At 44.2% G+C, this 18,061-nt stretch overlaps 1 protein-coding gene across 5 annotated transcripts in view; it reads left to right on the top strand.

Moving 5' to 3' along the window:
- nectin1b (nectin cell adhesion molecule 1b) overlaps window positions 1-18,061 on the top strand; it is a 187,158-nt gene that overhangs the window by 142,626 nt on the left and 26,471 nt on the right. For 4 of the 5 annotated variants that reach the window (XM_058080329.1, XM_058080334.1, XM_058080333.1 and 1 more), the window contains 2 exons: window positions 11,745-11,892; window positions 14,247-14,317. In XM_058080329.1, coding sequence (XP_057936312.1) covers window positions 11,745-11,892; window positions 14,247-14,317 — 219 coding nt within the window. The remainder of the gene's footprint in view (window positions 1-11,744; window positions 11,893-14,246; window positions 14,318-18,061) is intronic. The other variant, XM_058080331.1, reaches the window with a different exon arrangement.

Here is an 18,061-nt window from a genome sequence, read left to right as displayed (position 1 = left end):
ATACTCACCAACTCCGGGGGTGTCAGTGCAGGTCCCTGAACACCCATGAAATCAACTCCAAAAAATGACACTGCCTGGTAGTAGTCCTTAACACATGTGGTCGTCAGGGTTCAAAAATCAACTCCAAAAATTCAACTCTTTTGCTCTTTTTACTTTAACTCAAGATTTTTCAACTCTAGAAATTTGCTGTAGATGGATAGATGGATAGATGGATAGATGGATAGATGGATAGATGGATAGATGGATAGATGGATAGATGGATAGATGGATAGATGGATAGATGGATAGACGGATGTTTAGATGGACAGAGACGCACTGACACTGGACTGACTGCCTTTCTGTCCAACCGTGGACAGAAAATGGATCATCTAAATGGATCATCTGAGCTGGGATGCCAACTCCCAACTTCCCAACCCTCACATGCTAACACTTTGCCAACACGGATTGGACGGTTTAGCGACGTGTCAGATGGCATGATGATGGTGGATGGAAGGTTTTTAGGTGAAACTTCAAGAGGATGCCATCGTCCTTGTTTCAATGGAAGATTTTAGGGCAAAAGTCTGCTGGAGAAAGGTCTTGTAGTTGTTGGCTGCTGTGTGAGTCATCACAGCAGCTGCTCTAGTGTTTCCAATCGTACAAAGCAAGCCAACAATGTTAACATTTTCCCTGCCAAACCATTTTGGACCGACACACACACACACACACACACACACACACACACACACACACACAGAAAGCAAATGTGGGTCATCCACACAGGTTGACTTCACCCACAGAGCTTCCAGTAAATGTGAGCAGGAAATAAGCCGTGTTGGAGATCTTTCTGATTGTGGATGAACACACGGACGCAGCAGAGTTGATTCCAGACTGCAGAAAAAAGCAAATATGAAGCTTCCGAGACCAAAATCATTACAATATTGCTGAATACAATGTTGGTCTCTGTGGACATGTGGGGGCACGGCCATCACTGCAGTTTGCTTTGGCTGCTTGGTCTACGTGTGTGTGTGTGTGGGTGTGTGTGTGTGTCTGTGTGTGTCTGTGTGTGCTATTCCAAGGTTGGAGGAGAATAATGAAGTATATTTTTACAGTGTAATCATAGCATGTTTTGCCCCTAATTTTCCTCTTCTATTTCTTTAACCACAACCGAGGGATTTCCAAAGGTAACAAACGCAGCCAAGAAAATAAATCTGCACATTTAAAAAAAAGAATTCCTTGTGTGTGTTTTTAATGTCACTCGGGTGTGTGGGACCTTTCTTTAGTGTCTTAAAAGTCCAAACTTGAACATGAATTAACCCTAACCTGAACAAAAGCCCTATTTAAGTTGTATGCCAAAAATGTATTCCAATTAAAGTACATGAAAAATACATGTATTAAAATCAAGTATAAAAGGCACCAATTTAAACGATAAGAGGAATTCTAATTGTGTTGGCATTTTCAAATAATTTCAAGGAATAAAATAAAAATTAAAAAAATAAATTAAAAAAAGTTTAAAATACAGTTTAAAAATACACAAAAAATGTTTCAAAATGAAAATTTGAAAATTTAAAATTTAACTAAGAAAGTCTAAAAATGGATGCTTCCATTTCCAGTTTATATTCATGGAGCTACAGTATATTGTTGTCCATTATCAGTATAATGGAGTCTGATGAAAGAATCCTCGGCTTGGTGGTGAACCAGCACATGGATGGTGGCTCTTTGTCCATCTATGAGTCGCTAATTGGGGGAGTCATTATACCTTACCCATCAATACATTTCCCATGTCGCTTATCCTCATTAGGGTTGCGGGGGTATGATGGAGCCTATCCCAGCTGTGTTTGCGCAAGAGGCGGGGTTCACTAACCACACTGAGTTATCTGCTCCTTTGTCCTGCACTGTATTGTAGTATGTGGCAGGCAGAGGTACTTTTTCCTTTTTTATATTCCGAAAAACATTCACAACCTGATCTTTTGGGCATATTTTACTACCCCCCTCCCCCCTTCACTCGCAGTTTTCCCACCTCAGATCATTCCCTGCGACCGCGGCCGAGCCTCGAGACTCTCTGGCGGTATTTAGCATTGGAAGTCAGCATCTCCGGCAGCTCGACAAGCATGCCTTTTGCAGGAGAAGCGAGGCAAAGCGTCTCAGCTGGGCATACGGAATCCCAAAGGTCACCCCTGTTACGTGGTCTGAGCCAGACATCCGGTCTGCGTTCCGTCACGCCAACCTCACCAGACGATGATAAGCATCGATACGTGCATGGTCCTACACATAATGCACAGGCCTGTCTAATAGGGCTCGTGTGCGTCCTGAGCCTGCGCTGTGATATTTGGACAAGAAGCGTCCTCAGTGACGGTAATAGGTGGAAAATTGCTCTTTGTGGCAATGCTTCATGTCTTTCACTACTAGAGCAGCGAGACCACGAGCCAAAAAGCAGCAAGAAGAAAAAAAGCTTCAAAAGCCATCTGAATAAGATGAATGAGCGTATCTCTGTGTTTGAGCAGCGTGACACGAGCGGCGTCTCAACGGCGGCCGAGACTGAGCGGCATGTGCCATCGCAAACACTGGCTTTTACGTCTTTGGGAGGAAAGGTCCATCATTGTACTACGAGTACATGAACATAACATACTCTAGCTGCTGCTTTTACCACTTTTCCACTGCTCTACCTTTTTGCTCCTGGAATTCAGAGGTAATACATGTGTGTACTACTTAGTAGTACATACTGTATGTACTCGGGCTGTGCAACTTATTTGTATTTGTATTCGAGTAAAATTTTAAATAGTAAAAAAAATAATTAATTAAAATAACAGATGGATAGATTAATAGACGGATTGATAGATGGGTGAATAAACAAATGGATAGATCAATGAATAGATAGATGGATGGATAACGGATGGACAGATAGATACAGTAGATGGATGAATGGATAGACAGATTGATAGACAGACAGATGAATAGAAGGATGGATGGATGGATGGATGGATGGATGGATAGATAGATAGATAGATTGATAGACAGACAGATGAATAGAAGGATGGATGGATGGATGGATAGATAGATAGATAGTTTATTGCACATATTATACACTGATGGCTGGTCCCACATAATCTGCACGAGGAAAAGAAGCGCTTGATTTGCTCATGCTAACAGAACATTCTTGCCTCATTGGAGCATTTTTTTTGTTGGATCATGTTATTGGATTTCTTGGTATGATGTCATAGTTCCTTATATCAGCCTGATAATTATCCCGTATTAGCCTACTACTTTTGGAAGAATGCATATTCATTGATGTTTCGTGAAGCCTCACGTCTTCACCCAAAAACGTGGGTATGGCATGGCGCTTCATCAATCACCATGAAGTACCTGTTAGCGAGACTTTCTCACACATTTTGCCTCCCATTCAAGCAGTTGCAAGATGAAAGATGTATTTATATGTCTTTTTACTTTTAGGTTTAGGGTTAGCCCCAAGTAAAAAGGGCGATGAGTGCACAATAGTGCAGTTTTAGGCAATAAAAATGGCCACCAGGTGGCAGAAGTGCATCTGCTAAGAGCTGGGCATGCATCTTTCCCATGCATTGACACGCTCCACAGCAAACAGGAAGTGGAAAAGTACAGAGGCGCATAGCAAGGTAGCATTGTGTCCCCCTTTTGGAGATGAAATTCTAGGTATTATCACTTTCAGCTATGACATCAAACGCTATGCTATAATGATCAACTTGCACTAAATGGATATATTTTCATTTGACAGGAAGAAGGGAAGAGTAAAGTGTTTAGGCGCTACGTTCGATGCCACATGTGCAGTGTGCAAGCTAGCCAGGGCTCCAGCAAAGCAAAGCAAAGCAAAGAACACGACTCCTTGACCACAAACACCTAAAGTACATCACAAGGAGGCATGGGAGAAAAAAAATGGCAAATTCAATCACATTCAGATTAAAAAAGGACATTTTTTTTGTATCGAAAACAAACCGTAAACATATCGTATTGAACTGAACCATGGATCTCAATTGCATTACGGTTACAATTACGGTATATAGCAATTGGACAATTTTTTGGACAATGGAACCAGTGAATTGTACCGTCAATAATTCAATGTTCTTTCATTCTATTTGCTGTTTCGCAAATTTTGTAGGTTTTAGTGTTTATTTTGGGATTTTTTTGTACAGCGTATGAAAGCTGTTACATATGTTTTAACATATGATATGTTTTAAAAAGGCTTTAACAAAGGTTTTGACATAGCAGTCCAATACAGCAGAATGGTGCCAAGATGAAAAAGGACAGTCAGAGGAGTCAATCATTTCTTGTCTCCAACGTGTGGGATGATGATTAAAATTCCAATCCCAATGAGGGAACACCAATGTGACCTGCTAAACTTCTGCGTTGCTATCATGAATGAATCACTAAAAGCTAGTAGCGGTGTTGTTTTACTCGCTAAAAGCTCCAGAAAGCCTCACTGTGGAGTGATAGAAATGACAAAGATGTGTCTCATGTTCGTTTGAGTCCCACTGAGCTTGTTTGAATACATGCCAGCGTGTGGCGACACAGCAGCTTAGCGGGGGAATGAGGACTGGGGGGGGCTTCTATTGGAGGAAGAACTCGCGCGGCCCCCAAGTGTTAAATTGAAAAGTGTCTCTCTCCGACACGAGCGCGACGAGCTGGTCTGTCTGCTTTTAACTGGCTGCAGGAAATTACAGCCGTGACCTCGGCGTGGAGACTTTTCTGCTGACACGCCGATGAGGAGGTGGAGACCCGGGCTGCAGATGTGAGGAGAAGAGCGGAGGGCTGCTGAATTAACATTCCCAGCACGGAGGAGTTCCGTGAAAGAGCTCGCCAGGGAAGAGCTAGGAGAAAGGACTATCAGCACGCTCTTTTGATAGAGCCGAAAAGAAGCTCGTTTGCAGATTAGTGATGATCCAAGCACTTATCCCCCCACCCCCCACCCCCCACCCATGATATGACTGGACAGATGGACTTGTCACTGCGTGCTAACATTATATGTTAGCATCATGCTAGGTCAGCACTGAAAAAAAAAATCAAGCATCAAACTTACAGCTTCTACCTTTGCACCTGACTGCCAGACGGTTCCTTCAAGATGTGTAGCGAAGCCTGCTGTTTTCACAATGACGTGGATCATCTGAGCAAAGCAGTCAAGGAGATGATGGATGTTTCACCACCTTTTGGTGCTCAGAAAGAAACAGGACTGGTAAAACTTCATTTAAAAGTCACTTTTACATAAGAGGGAACTTCATGAAGACATCACCCTGATTAAGGCTTGATATTAGAGATTATTGAATTGGGCGTGCACAATAATTATAACGATAGAAGACAATTATGACATCATACCCATACATCCAACACCATTACAAATTACTCATTACATTACAAATGCTCCACGATGAGAACCCGTGGAGCACACAGAAAACCATATCAGTCACCTGAAATGACCTCCGTGGCGGCACACCAGCTGCTTGGAGCGTGTGCCCGAATACAGTGCACCTTGCTGGGCCACAGAAGGTGGCTCCTTCCCCTCTATATTCTGGTTCTCCTGGTAGTAGTCATGTCAGGATATTTCATTCGGACTGACATGTTTGGACTGACGTCTGCAGCGTGTGACGTGCGTACCTCCTAGCATGGGCTTTTATTGATGGAGCGGTTTTTTTAAAGATGCTCAAAGACCTCGTTGCCGTGCTGACACTGACGGCTCAGACACTGAAAGTCTTGCTTTTTGTGGCCATTACCATCAAAGACAGAGTTGTTGGCCTCAACGTACCATTGAGCGGCAAAAGTGTTTACACCAGGACGGCTTGGGCCGTAAGCAGGCATCCATTCCGCCTGCCAGGCTGAGAATGGAGCACAGCACACAGAAGAAGTCATTATGTGGACTCAGGTGTTTGTCATCAAGCCCGCGCTCTTCATAAACACACCCCATGTGCCACCAATTTGTGTCTAATCAAGTGCCGCCCTCTGTGGGCCGGTTCAGAACAGCAACCCCCCCTCCGCCCAGGTAGGCAGTACTGAGTGGAGTGGGACGGTCTCCAGAGGACACGCTGCTGTGGAAAAAATCAAAAGAAGAAGAAGGCGACATCAGCAACCTCCAGTTCCCACAGGAGACGGCTCTGGAAACATTGAACTTTAACGAGATTACCTCCTAACTCCAGGAGGGTGGCGGGGGGGTTGGACACAGCAGCAGCATGTGGCTCTCGGAATTGGCAGCGTGAAATACAGATTTATGAACTCCATTAAGCCACATTGCTGTCTTTTATTGGGAGCCCTGCAGCATTTACCCAAATGTGGGCTGTGTTGGTGCTGGGGGGGTTGGGGGAGGGGGGGGGGGGGGGGGGTTGTTCTGGATTAATTGCAAACAGATTGGTGTTTTACACACACATAAGGTCCGTGTAAGCCGCGGATGAGGAGATAAAGGCCACTAAATACCTGAACTGGCTGCTGACATGCTAGCAGAGCAGACGCTGTGGTCTTTTGGGGAGCAGGTGGTCGCGTCCGAGGGGCCGTTTCAGCCGCCAGACCCTCAATCTGTCCACCCCAACACATCGGCCCCCCCACCCCTGATGGCCGCAGTTGGAAACTGTGATAAGAGGACACTATCCATATTTGTTGACCAGTACAACGTAGACGCTTAGTGTATATACTTGTTACCGCCATGTTGGATGTGGTAAAGATGCTCATCCATGTGCTGCGTGGAATTGGTTCACTTTCACGCTGAAATACTTGACATCATTTGGATTTATCATGCTAACATTTCATTGCGGTGCCTACTTGTTTCCGCCACGCCGATGGACCGCAGCATCAGGCCGACCCGCTCCATGAGCGTAGAATCCTGGCGCTATAACCGCTTCCTGTCCCTCCCTGTTGATGTGTAACGTGCACCAACTGGACTGTCCCAAAACCATTTGACTCCTCCCCCTCAGATTCCTGCATGCATGTTCCTGCATGAAGGTCTCTGCAGGAACATACCAACCGTCTTCTGCCGTCTTGTGTCGCCTGTCAATCAAAACTCAGCGGTGCTCTCGCACACCAACCTGATCAACGTGCAGAAGCAGTGGCTATCCCCGGGGCTCCAACGTGCGGCCTCGCCTGCGGCAAATAGAAGCAATGTGGCGGGTGGAGGCCTCGCTTGTGATGGATTGTAGGGTCTGACGTATCCATCATAGCGCCGTGCACATGACAGGAAGCAGCACTGGGACCCACGCCGCCAGCAGCCAGGAAGGACGGAAGGACGGAAGGATGGAAGGATGGAAGGATGGAAGGATGGAAGGATGGAAGGATGGGTGTTAGCAGAAGACAAGGTGACCTGTGTCTCAAACGCGCGCGCTTGGTGGCTTAACACTTATTACAAATCAATACTCGTATTTACCTTTTCATATTTACTACAGTATGAGACGTATTTCAGCACTAATACTAGTATTTACTATTCACTATTTACTACAATACTAGCTGTATTTCAGCACCAATATTGGTATTTACTATTTACTATTTACTACAATACTAGATGTATTTCAGCACCAATACTCGTCCTTATGTACTTACATCCTTAACGTCCTTACATCCTTATGTCTTTACATCCTTACGTCCTCACATCCTTATGTCCTTGCATCCTTAATGTCCTTACATCCTTATGTCTTTACATCCTTACATCCTTACGTCCTTACATCCTTATGTCCTTACATCCTCATGTCATCACATCCTTAACGTCCTTGCATCCTTATGTCCTCACATCCTTACGTCCTTACATCCTTAATGTCCTTACATCCTTAATGTCCTTACATCCTTATGTCCTTACATCCTTATGTCCTCACACCCTTAACGTCCTTGCATCCTTATGTCCTCACATCCTTACGTCCTTACATCCTTAACGTCCTTGCATCCTTATGTCCTCACATCCTTACGTCCTTACATCCTTATGTCCTTACATCCTTATGTCCTCACATCCTTAATGTCCTTACATCCTTATGTCCTCACATCCTTAACGTCCTTGCATCCTTATGTCCTCACATCCTTACTTACTCACATCCTTATGTCCTCACATCCTTATGTCCTCACATCCTTATGTCCTTACATCCTTATGTCCTTACATCCTTATGTCCTCACATCCTTAACGTCCTTGCATCCTTATGTCCTCACATCCTTACGTGCTTACATCCTTAACATCCTTGCATCCTTATGTCCTCACATTCTTACGTCCTTACATCCTTACATCCTTATGTCCTTACTTCCTTATGTCCCTACATCTTTACGCCCTTGCATCCTTACATCCTTACATTCTTAGTATGTCCTTATGCCATTATGTCCTTCCATCCTTCCATCCTTTCATTGTTATGTTCTTACATCCTTATGCCCTTACATCCTTATGTCCGTGCATCCTTACGTGCTTTCATCCTTAACGTCCTCACATCCTTACGTCCTTACAACCTTATGTCCTTACATCCTTATGTCCTTACTTCCTTATGTCCCTACGTCCTTACGTCTTTGCGTCCTTACATCCTTACATCCTTACATCCTTACATCCTTACATTCTTAGTATGTCCTTATGTCATTATGTCCTTCCATCCTTTTATTGTTATGTTCTTACATCCTTATGCCCTTACATCCTTACATCCTTATGTCCTTACATCCTTTTGTCCTCACGTTCTTATGTCCTTACATCCTTTCATCCTTATCTTTTTACATCCTTATGTTCTTACATCCTTATGCCCTTACATCCTTATGCCCTTAAATCCTTCCGTCCTTGCATCCTTACATCCTTACATCCTTACATCCTAGTATGTCCTTATGTCCTTCCATCCTTTCATCCTTATGTTCTTACATCCTTATTCCCTTACATCCTTGCATCCTTACAGCCTTATGTCATTACGTCCTTACATCCTTACGTTCTTGCATCCTTACATCCTTACATCCTTACATCCTTATGTTCTTACATCCTTACATCCTTACAACCTTACATCCTTACATCCTTACATCCTTACATTCTTACATCCTTACAACGTTACATCCTTACATCCTTACAACCTTACATCCTTACATCCTTACACCCTTACACCCTTACATCCTTACGTCCTCATGTCCTCACACTGAGTCAAATCTGAGACAGGTCACAAGGTTTATCCAAATGTGTTTTTTGTTTTGGTGACATTTGAAATATGCTGAGGTCATTACCTAATGTCAATAGCAATACAAGATAAAAAAAGGTTATTATTCTTCTGTTTAGTAGTACACATCATGCAGTGGGTGGAAAATAAGTGTGTATATACCATATCTATATACACATATATTAGGGGTGCTCCCATCGATCGGCCACAATTCAGTATGGGCAGAGTGTGGTGAGTTTGAGGCAGGCGATGTGATCATCCGTCAGGAAGCGGCTATAAAGCCGCCCGGTCCCAACCCGCTGTACTTGTAAGTGAGGGACCATTTGTGGATGATTTGGGGATTGAACTGCCAACCTTCCACTTTCTGAACAACCTGCTCTACCTCCAGTGCCCAACCTTGCTGACCAAAAAGTGCACATTATTATAGATTAATATGCATACGCTAAAACTGGTAGACACCTTGAAATCAGCTTTAATCCATCTTACATGAAAGAATGGCAATTATTGTGCTGATATGAGGCAGTAACATTAAAAATAGCTCCGCTGTCACCAGCATGGTGCGTGGTACCAATGCGGCCTCCTTGAGAAGGTGTTGACTGCAAGGCGTGACGCTACTTGACTGGTTCCAATCACACCACCTCCTTTTTGTCTCCGAGTTTGAGTCTCTGAGTGGATTGTCTGCACAGCTGTGTCGCTAAAGCGCTAACAAACCCTTCAGCCACATCCTTCAACGTTCCCCTGAAGATGCGATGCTGGGCTGTCATGAGGTGGAGTTAATTTATACAAAATGAAAGCTTTCCTATTGGATCGGCTTTGAATGGGTTGGGAATTGTGGAAGTTAGAATATCACACCGGCCCCGTTTCATTGTTCTTATGTATATGCGGGCCTCAGTGGGGAAAGTCTGGACCCACCTGATGTAAATCCTCTATGCTGGCAGCTTGGAGGAACCACCACAGGGAAATTGCTTTGTGATCCAGTCCTGTGTGTGTCGGTTACACAACACTAGACTCTTTAGTCTGCCATTCCCAGCCTTTGGTAGCGGCCGTGACTTAGCTGTTGCCATGTTACAGCCAGATTGCATTCTTCAAAGATGCTCTTCATCCATTCTTTCTTGGGGGGGTTGATTCCACCTCGCATGAGAAACATCTGACAGATGCTGTCTCCAAGGTTATTGTGTGGAACCCACTTACGTCAGTCCCGTTTATGTCCACATGAGTCAGGCGATCCGAGGAGGGTCAACATGAGACATCATGAGGGTGACCCCTCTTTTCTCAGTGGACTATTTGCAGCCCGCTGCCATTGATTGGTCCCTGGTGGACCCTCATGTGGGCATCTAGGAACACAGGATATTAGTGTCCAGGACACAGCTGTCATTGGTAGCACAAGTTAACTCGAGTTAACACGAGTTAACTGAAGTTTACTCAAGTTAATTCAAAGTAACTCAATCAAGCTACCTCTAGTTAATTCAACTTAACTCCAGTTAGCACAAGTTAACTCGAGTTAATGCGAGTTAACTGAAGTTTACTCAAGTTAATTCAAAGTAACTCAATCAAGCTACCTCTAGTTAATTCAACTTAACTCCAGTTAGCACAAGTTAACTCGAGTTAATGTGAGTTAACTGAAGTTGACTCAAGTTAATTCAAGGCAACTCAAGTTCAATCAAGCTATCTCTAGTTAATTCAACTTAACTCCAATTAGCACAAGTTAACTCAAGTTAATGTGGAATGATGAGTTTAGCACAAAACTCGTCCAACTGAGGAGCATTTTTAACTCAAGCTAACACTAGTTAATTAAATTCAACTCAATTTAGTTAACACAAGTTGATACAAGTTAAGTCTTGTTACATTTAGTTAATTCAAGGTTAACTCAAGTGAAATCAAGTCCAAGCAAACTTGAAGTTATCATTGTCTTTGTGAAAACGCCGACTGATTGTTTGTTAGCACAGGACAGCCAGAGTAGCTGAGGCCAAAGGCAAAATCTGTAAAATCTGTACTTGGATGGTTGTGCCCCCTCGCCCACACACACACACACATTTGGGATCAGACATTCTCTCTCCCATAGTTCATTTCTGCATGTTTTTTGGCTGTAAATTTCACAGATCTGTGTGTCTGGTCCGTATCACGTTCATTATATGCGTCTGCGTGCTCCAAGACGCATGCTATGGCGGGTGGCATGGCATGCAGCAATGGCAGTCTTTAGAAGGATATTTTAGAGGTTTTATCAGGAAAAAGTAGCATGATATAGAAATAAGTTGTTATGGTATTATGAAAGCCATGGCATTTTGCACCAGAGATGTGACGGTGTTGCTCCTTGTTGTCAGGCTTCACTGTCAAATGGGAACCAAAGCTTCTGATGGGCTTTGCGTCAGATGTGCGGTGGCAGCTGAGAGGCCACAACAGAGCCGCATTCATGGTGTGCCAGGCCTGCAGGACAATGGCGTCTTCCTCTGTGGACGCTTTGGTTGCCTTTTTAGGACAAAGAAGCCGTGCTGTCAAACAAAAAAAAAAGATTTTAACAGAAGATTTTCGTGATTGAAAGCTTGGAAGCAGCTCATGTGATTATTTTCTGTATTGTCCATTTTCTCACGCTATTTTTTTGTCCAGCTGCACAGAGAATCATTTTCATGTTGCATCCTGACACTCTTGTTTCTTCTTTCTGCTTTGCAGAGAAGCCGATGGCGCGGGGTCCCCCGGGCGGTGTTATCGGGATCCTGGGAGGCATCGTGGCCATCGGCCTCATCATCGGCGTGGCTGTTACCGTGGTCATGGTCCATCGGCGCCAGCAGAAGACCCGCACGGAGACAGATAATGACCTGTGAGTAGCAGAGCCTTTGCCAAAGTGTTGTAGGGCGGGGGCAGAAGATTAGATGTGAACTCGTGTCATTCCCTCCAGAGAGACGAGGGCTTTGAAAGGCACAAGAAAAAACATTCAGGGGGAGTTAATAGTGCAAACCTATCTCCTATTCATCCGGAGAAACCCTATCTGACTGCATGGAGGATATCTTGGGTGCCGAATATCCTGCTAGAAATGGGAATCACATCTAATGACGTGTTAAATAGTCATGAAGCTCATCTTGGATTTATTAGTAGATTTATTGATGTTGTTTCTGATTTGATTTCAGACAGGCAGCTTGACTATTGGCTAATCTCCCTCTTACAAGGCACGCCTCATAAAGTCTTTAGCATGGCCAGCTGCTGCACAACAGAGGATGCAGCGTGGCTAAAATAATACCAAAAGGAAAAAAAAGCCCCCCATCTGTTTGCTTGCAGCCATTCTGTACATGAGGGGGAAACGTTCATGTCGCATCCTGCTAAGCACCTCTGTCGTGCACACCTGGCCTCAGCAGACAGCGTCAGGCGCGGTTGTCGTGGTTACCACAACACGCTTCTATTTCTGGCGGGCGCACAAAAAGAAAGATGCAAAGAAGATCCAGTGTTTCCGTGTAGAGGACCAGGCAAGGTTTGATCAGTTTAGTCTTGGCAAAAGGGTAAAGTACATATTTGGTAAAGCCAAGTTCACAACCAGATCTATGACTTTTTGGCCGTGTGATTTGTGACGCTCTCCAAAACGCACCCAAAACGTACATACTGACCTTGCGTTCCATGCTTCCTGTGAAGGTTGCGAGAACTACTCGGAACTGATCATTGCGCAAAGCAACCGCATAAGATCCACACCAGAAACATGATTGGTTCCATACATGGGGGAGGCCTACCTCACTTCCTCCACTCACAAGAACATAAATGGTCAATAACTATGTAATATATTGGGACTTAATTAACTTAATGAGGCTTATTATGAGGCTTATCTCCAAGCGTGGACTCATGCAGCACAGGCGTATACATCATATCCACTCACGTAAATAACAATATGAATTGCATCAGGAATCAAATATACTGTAAATATTACTTTCCATATACGTATATTACCATAAAGACATAGAAAAGAAAGGATGTAAACAAATATAGATTGATAAATACAAATACAGATTCAATGCAGTTTTCCTGCAGGCAAAACATGACCCTCTTACTCAACACGCATGGAGCATGTTAGAAATATCTGATCATGCGTTGGCTGCACTAATTATGTATGTGGGGTGTACATATGGAGCACCACGCACATACGGAGTCCGCTAGTATGATGCACGGAAAAAGGAACCTGACACCAAACGTACCAAAGCCGTACGGCCGTACGGATGACGCATGAAAATGAACCTCTTAAAGAACCTTTTGAGGTTTTTTTTGTGCGTAGACCGGCCGTTAGAGATTATATGACCGCTTGTTATTCTAGGCTTTAAGTTACAAAGATACAAACACTCCAGAACTTTCATGGTAGCTTTATTATAACATGAAATAAAGGTTATGAAGTCATGACTTTTAGGTAGATGTAAATAAGTAGTGGGAGGTGCAGGTCTACAGTCTTCTTTATGGTCTTGTGGTCCATTCCAGTCTTGCGCAGGTCTACAATCTTGTTGATGCTCTTGTAGTCCATTCCAGTCTTGTGCAGGTCTCCAGTCTGTATTTCAGCTCTTTGGTCTTTCCCATGGTAGTGTAGAGGTGGGAATGGAAGACAATGTCTGACAGGTGTCTGTTATTCTCATAATGAATTGAGGTTAGGAGTGTTTTTTTTAAAGGGACAGTACGCATTTGTGTGGAATTACTCTATGGGGGTAATACTAATATTACTCTATGCTATGCTGCTTGGTAGGGGATCAAGTACGTATTCTGCTCAATCAAATCCAGATTATTAGTAAATGCAATGATTATAATTTGACATTGTGTTTCCTTTGGTTTCAATAATGCTACCATAAAAATTCTGGACTTTTTGTCGTCCTGAGCTCACAAGATCAGTAAATCCACACAAAGACTTTGTACAATAAATGACACAATTAGAAATTGCACATGAAAATGTTGGCTGCGGGGGTTGTGTTGCGTTTAATGTCGTCGCTGTGATGCTAAAAGGTTCCAAACGTGGGCCCCTGCTCACAGCCACCACAGTATCTTCCCAAATACATTTTACATCACCTGTAGTAGCCTCTTAACACCCCCATCACCATCAGCACTGCTTTCTGTCCTCCTCATCACCCCCCCCCCCCCTTCTTGCTAATCTATCTCTCTCTCTCACTGTGATGTCAAAGTAACTACTCTCTGTTTCCCCCTCGCCTCCCTCAGCGTCGCCGTTGCGGCTGTAGCTGACAGTTGCGTGACACAGGCTGCAGAGAAGCCAGAGTCCGCCACAAGGAAAGTAGAGGCTCCTGACCCCAGTCTGTCCCCCACTGAGCCCTGCCCCCCCGGATCCTCTATTCTCTTGCCCGCCTCCAACGGCAGCCTGCAAGTGACGTACTTGAGCACGCCGCTGTGAGCGTTAGAGGAAGGGAGAAAAAAAAATACAAATTATAATTTTGAAAAGAGGCGGGGCCACTGTGTCTAACAATGGTGCAAATTGACATTTTGATGTGAAACTTTGTCAATGTAACTCTTTGTGATTGATAAGAATTGGGCGAGCTCGGGCAGACTGCTGGCAAACATATCCAATCAAATTGCTAATCAGACGGAAAAGAATCTGATAGAGGATTTGGCTGCTGTTAATCTTACCGATTAAGTCTTTTTTGTTAGCAACCCATCCTAACACCCAAGCTCCTCCCACCTCCACCCTCCCTGTCCGTGTGCATGCTTGTTGTCAATGCTGCATGACCAGAGTGGTGTCCATGGTGTCCACGTCTTGTGTCCTTGTTTAGCTCTGCATGCGCTGTAGTCTCACGTCACCCAAGCTTTCATGTTTGTTCAGTGTCCAGCCTTTTAGAAGCACAGGAGCCTTTTCTAGCAAGCCCGGGGTTGAAGACGTTAGCGTGGGAATGTGTTGAGTCATGTGAGCGTAGAGAATGACCTGAGCGTCAGGATGGCAAAGGGATGCTTTCGCACTGCACGTTAATGACCTCAAAAACACGGCCAAGCAGCAACATAACAGGACTCGCCATCGGTCATGGCTGATAAATCACACGCTCGCTCAGAGGCCGCACTGGCGCATGCATCTAATGATTATCAAAACAGACGGCCATTGTCAAAAGCGATAGTCCGAATATAATGTGTTCATCACTCTTCCTGCCCCCACCCCCACAAGATTTATGACCTTCAACATGCACCAGCAGTGCCAATCGTGGCAGCGCTGAAAGCTTGCTGCCCTCCCCGACATTGACACACTGACACTAACACTGGTGACATCAATCACATTTTCACACCAGCTTCCTTTACCAAATGCACTCCTGGAATGGGAGACCCTTTGATTCAAAGTATCACTCCTGGAATGGGGACCCCTTTGATGCAAAGTATCACTCCTAGAATGGGAAACACCTTTGATGCAAATTATCACTCCTGGAATGGGAGCCCCCTTTGGTACAAACGATCGCTCCTGGAATGGTGGCCCCTCTGATACAAACTATCACTCCTGGAATGGGAATTCCTTTTGACGCAAACTATCACTCCTGCAATGAGAAACCCCTTTGATGCAAAGTATCACTCCCGGAATGGGGACCCCCTTTGATACAAACTATAACTGCCGGAATGAAAAACCCCTCTGATACAAACTATCACTCCTGGAGTGGGAGCCCCTTCGATGCAAACTATCACTCCCGGAATGGGAGCCACTTTGATGTAAACTAACACTCCCGGAATGAGAAAGCCCTTTGATGCAAACCATCACACCCGGAATGGGGACCCCTCTGATACAAACTATCACTCCTGGAGTGGGAGCCCCTTCGATGCAAACTATCACTCCCGGAATGGGAGCCACTTTGATGCAAACTATCACTCTTTGCATCAAAGGGGGTCACTCCTGGAATGGAGACCCCTTTGATGCAAACTATCACTCCCGGAATGGGGACCCCCTTTGATGCAAACTATCACTTCTGGAATGGGAGCCCCCTTTGATACAAACTATAACTCCCGGAATGAGGAACCCCCCTGATACAAACTATCACTCCTGGAATGGGGACCCCTTCGATGCAAACTATCACTCCCGAAATGGGGACCCCCTTTGATTCAAACTATCACTTCTGGAATGGGAGCCCCCTTTGATACAAACTATCACTCCTGAAATGGGAATTCCTTTTGACACAAACTATCACTCCTGGAATGGGGACCCCTTTTGATGCAAACTATCACTCCCGGAATGGGAATTCCTTTTGAAGCAAACTATCACTCCCGAAATGGGGACCCCCTTTGATTCAAACTATCACTTCTGGAATGGGAGCCCCCTTTGATACAAACTATCACTCCCGGAATGGGAATTCCTTTTGATGCAAACAATCACTCTGGGAATGAGAAACCCCTTTGATGCAAACTATCACTCCCGGAATGGGGACCCCCTTTGATGCAAACTATCACTTCTGGAATGGGAGCCCCCTATGATACAAACTATAATTCCCGGAATGAGGAACCCCCCTGATACAAGCTATCACTCCTGGAATGGGGACCCCTTCGATGCAAACTATCACTCCCGAAATGGGGACCCCCTTTGATTCAAACTATCACTTCTGGAATGGGAGCCCCCTTTGATACAAACTATCACTCCTGAAATGGGAATTCCTTTTGACACAAACTATCACTCCTGGAATGGGGACCCCTTTTGATGCAAACTATCACTCCCGAAATGGGGACCCCCTTTGATTCAAACTATCACTTCTGGAATGGGAGCCCCCTTTGATACAAACTATCACTCCCGGAATGGGAATTCCTTTTGATGCAAACAATCACTCTGGGAATGAGAAACCCCTTTGATGCAAACTATCACTCCTGAAATGGGAATTCCTTTTGACACAAACTATCACTCCTGGAATGGGGACCCCTTTTGATGCAAACTATCACTCCCGGAATGGGAATTCCTTTTGACGCAAACTATCACTTCTGGAATGGGGACCCCCTTTGATGCAAACTATCACTCCCGGAATGGGAGTTCCTTTTGACGCAAACTATCACTCTTGGAATGGGGGCCCCCTTTTGATGCAAACTATCACCCCCGGAATGAGGACCCCCTTTGATGCAAACTATCACTCCTGGACTGAGGACCCCCTTTGATGCAAACTATCAAACCCAAAGTGAAAACAACTTGGGACTAAAATGCATCAAAGTACACTTGAGCAGAAAAGAGGAAGCTGAAGATCAGTCTTTGGTGAATGATGATGAATGACCAAAAGCTTCCTGAGGTGTTTACACCAGGTGTATACATGAAGAGATAAGACGCAAACACGAGTGCATCAACACCCAGAAGGATTCCAACACGTAATAAGAATCTAAAACATTTTCAAGTATCTGGTCAAACAAAAAGCTAGCTGGGTAGAAATACTGGATGTCAGACATGTTTTAACACCAAAACTTCCATTTTGTATTGAAATGGATGGGAATAACGTGACTTTAAATAAATAGCCAGTGGGAAGTTGACAACAGCAATAACAGCAGTAGATAAAAATGAAGAAATATGAATAAACTTGATTGATATATTGAATAGTGAATGAGAAGTATGTACATTCACGAGATAAACAATGGTTTGATTCATTAGACTATTCAAGGACGGGGATGCTTAGCGTTTACATTTTATCTGGCAGTATTAAATGGTGCCTGAACTGGTACTTTTAGAAAGGAAAACGTATACGTTTGCATTGTGGCCAAACAAACACTTTCCTTTTTATTGACATGCAAGTTGAAGAAGCAAAGCAGATGAAAATTGTCAAGGAAAAGTGCACTTTTAAAAAAAAAACAATGTTGCCCAAGATCCACAATCATTATGTGAGACATGAACACGCATCTTTCCCTTTTATGTGTGTTCTAAAGACATAAAAACAGATTTAAAAAAATGGGTAGCTGTTTATCTGATGGATGGATGATCGATAGATAATACGGGTGTGCAACGCAGCATTACATTGGTTGATCCGGGCAAGAAACAAAGCTTTCTGATGGGATGTTTTAATTGTTCCCCAATACTAATATTTAAA

This window comes from Doryrhamphus excisus, chromosome 8, assembly GCF_030265055.1.
Source record: "Doryrhamphus excisus isolate RoL2022-K1 chromosome 8, RoL_Dexc_1.0, whole genome shotgun sequence".
NCBI classification, from domain to species: Eukaryota; Metazoa; Chordata; class Actinopteri; order Syngnathiformes; family Syngnathidae; genus Doryrhamphus; species Doryrhamphus excisus.
This window is presented reverse-complemented; position numbering and strand designations above follow the sequence as displayed.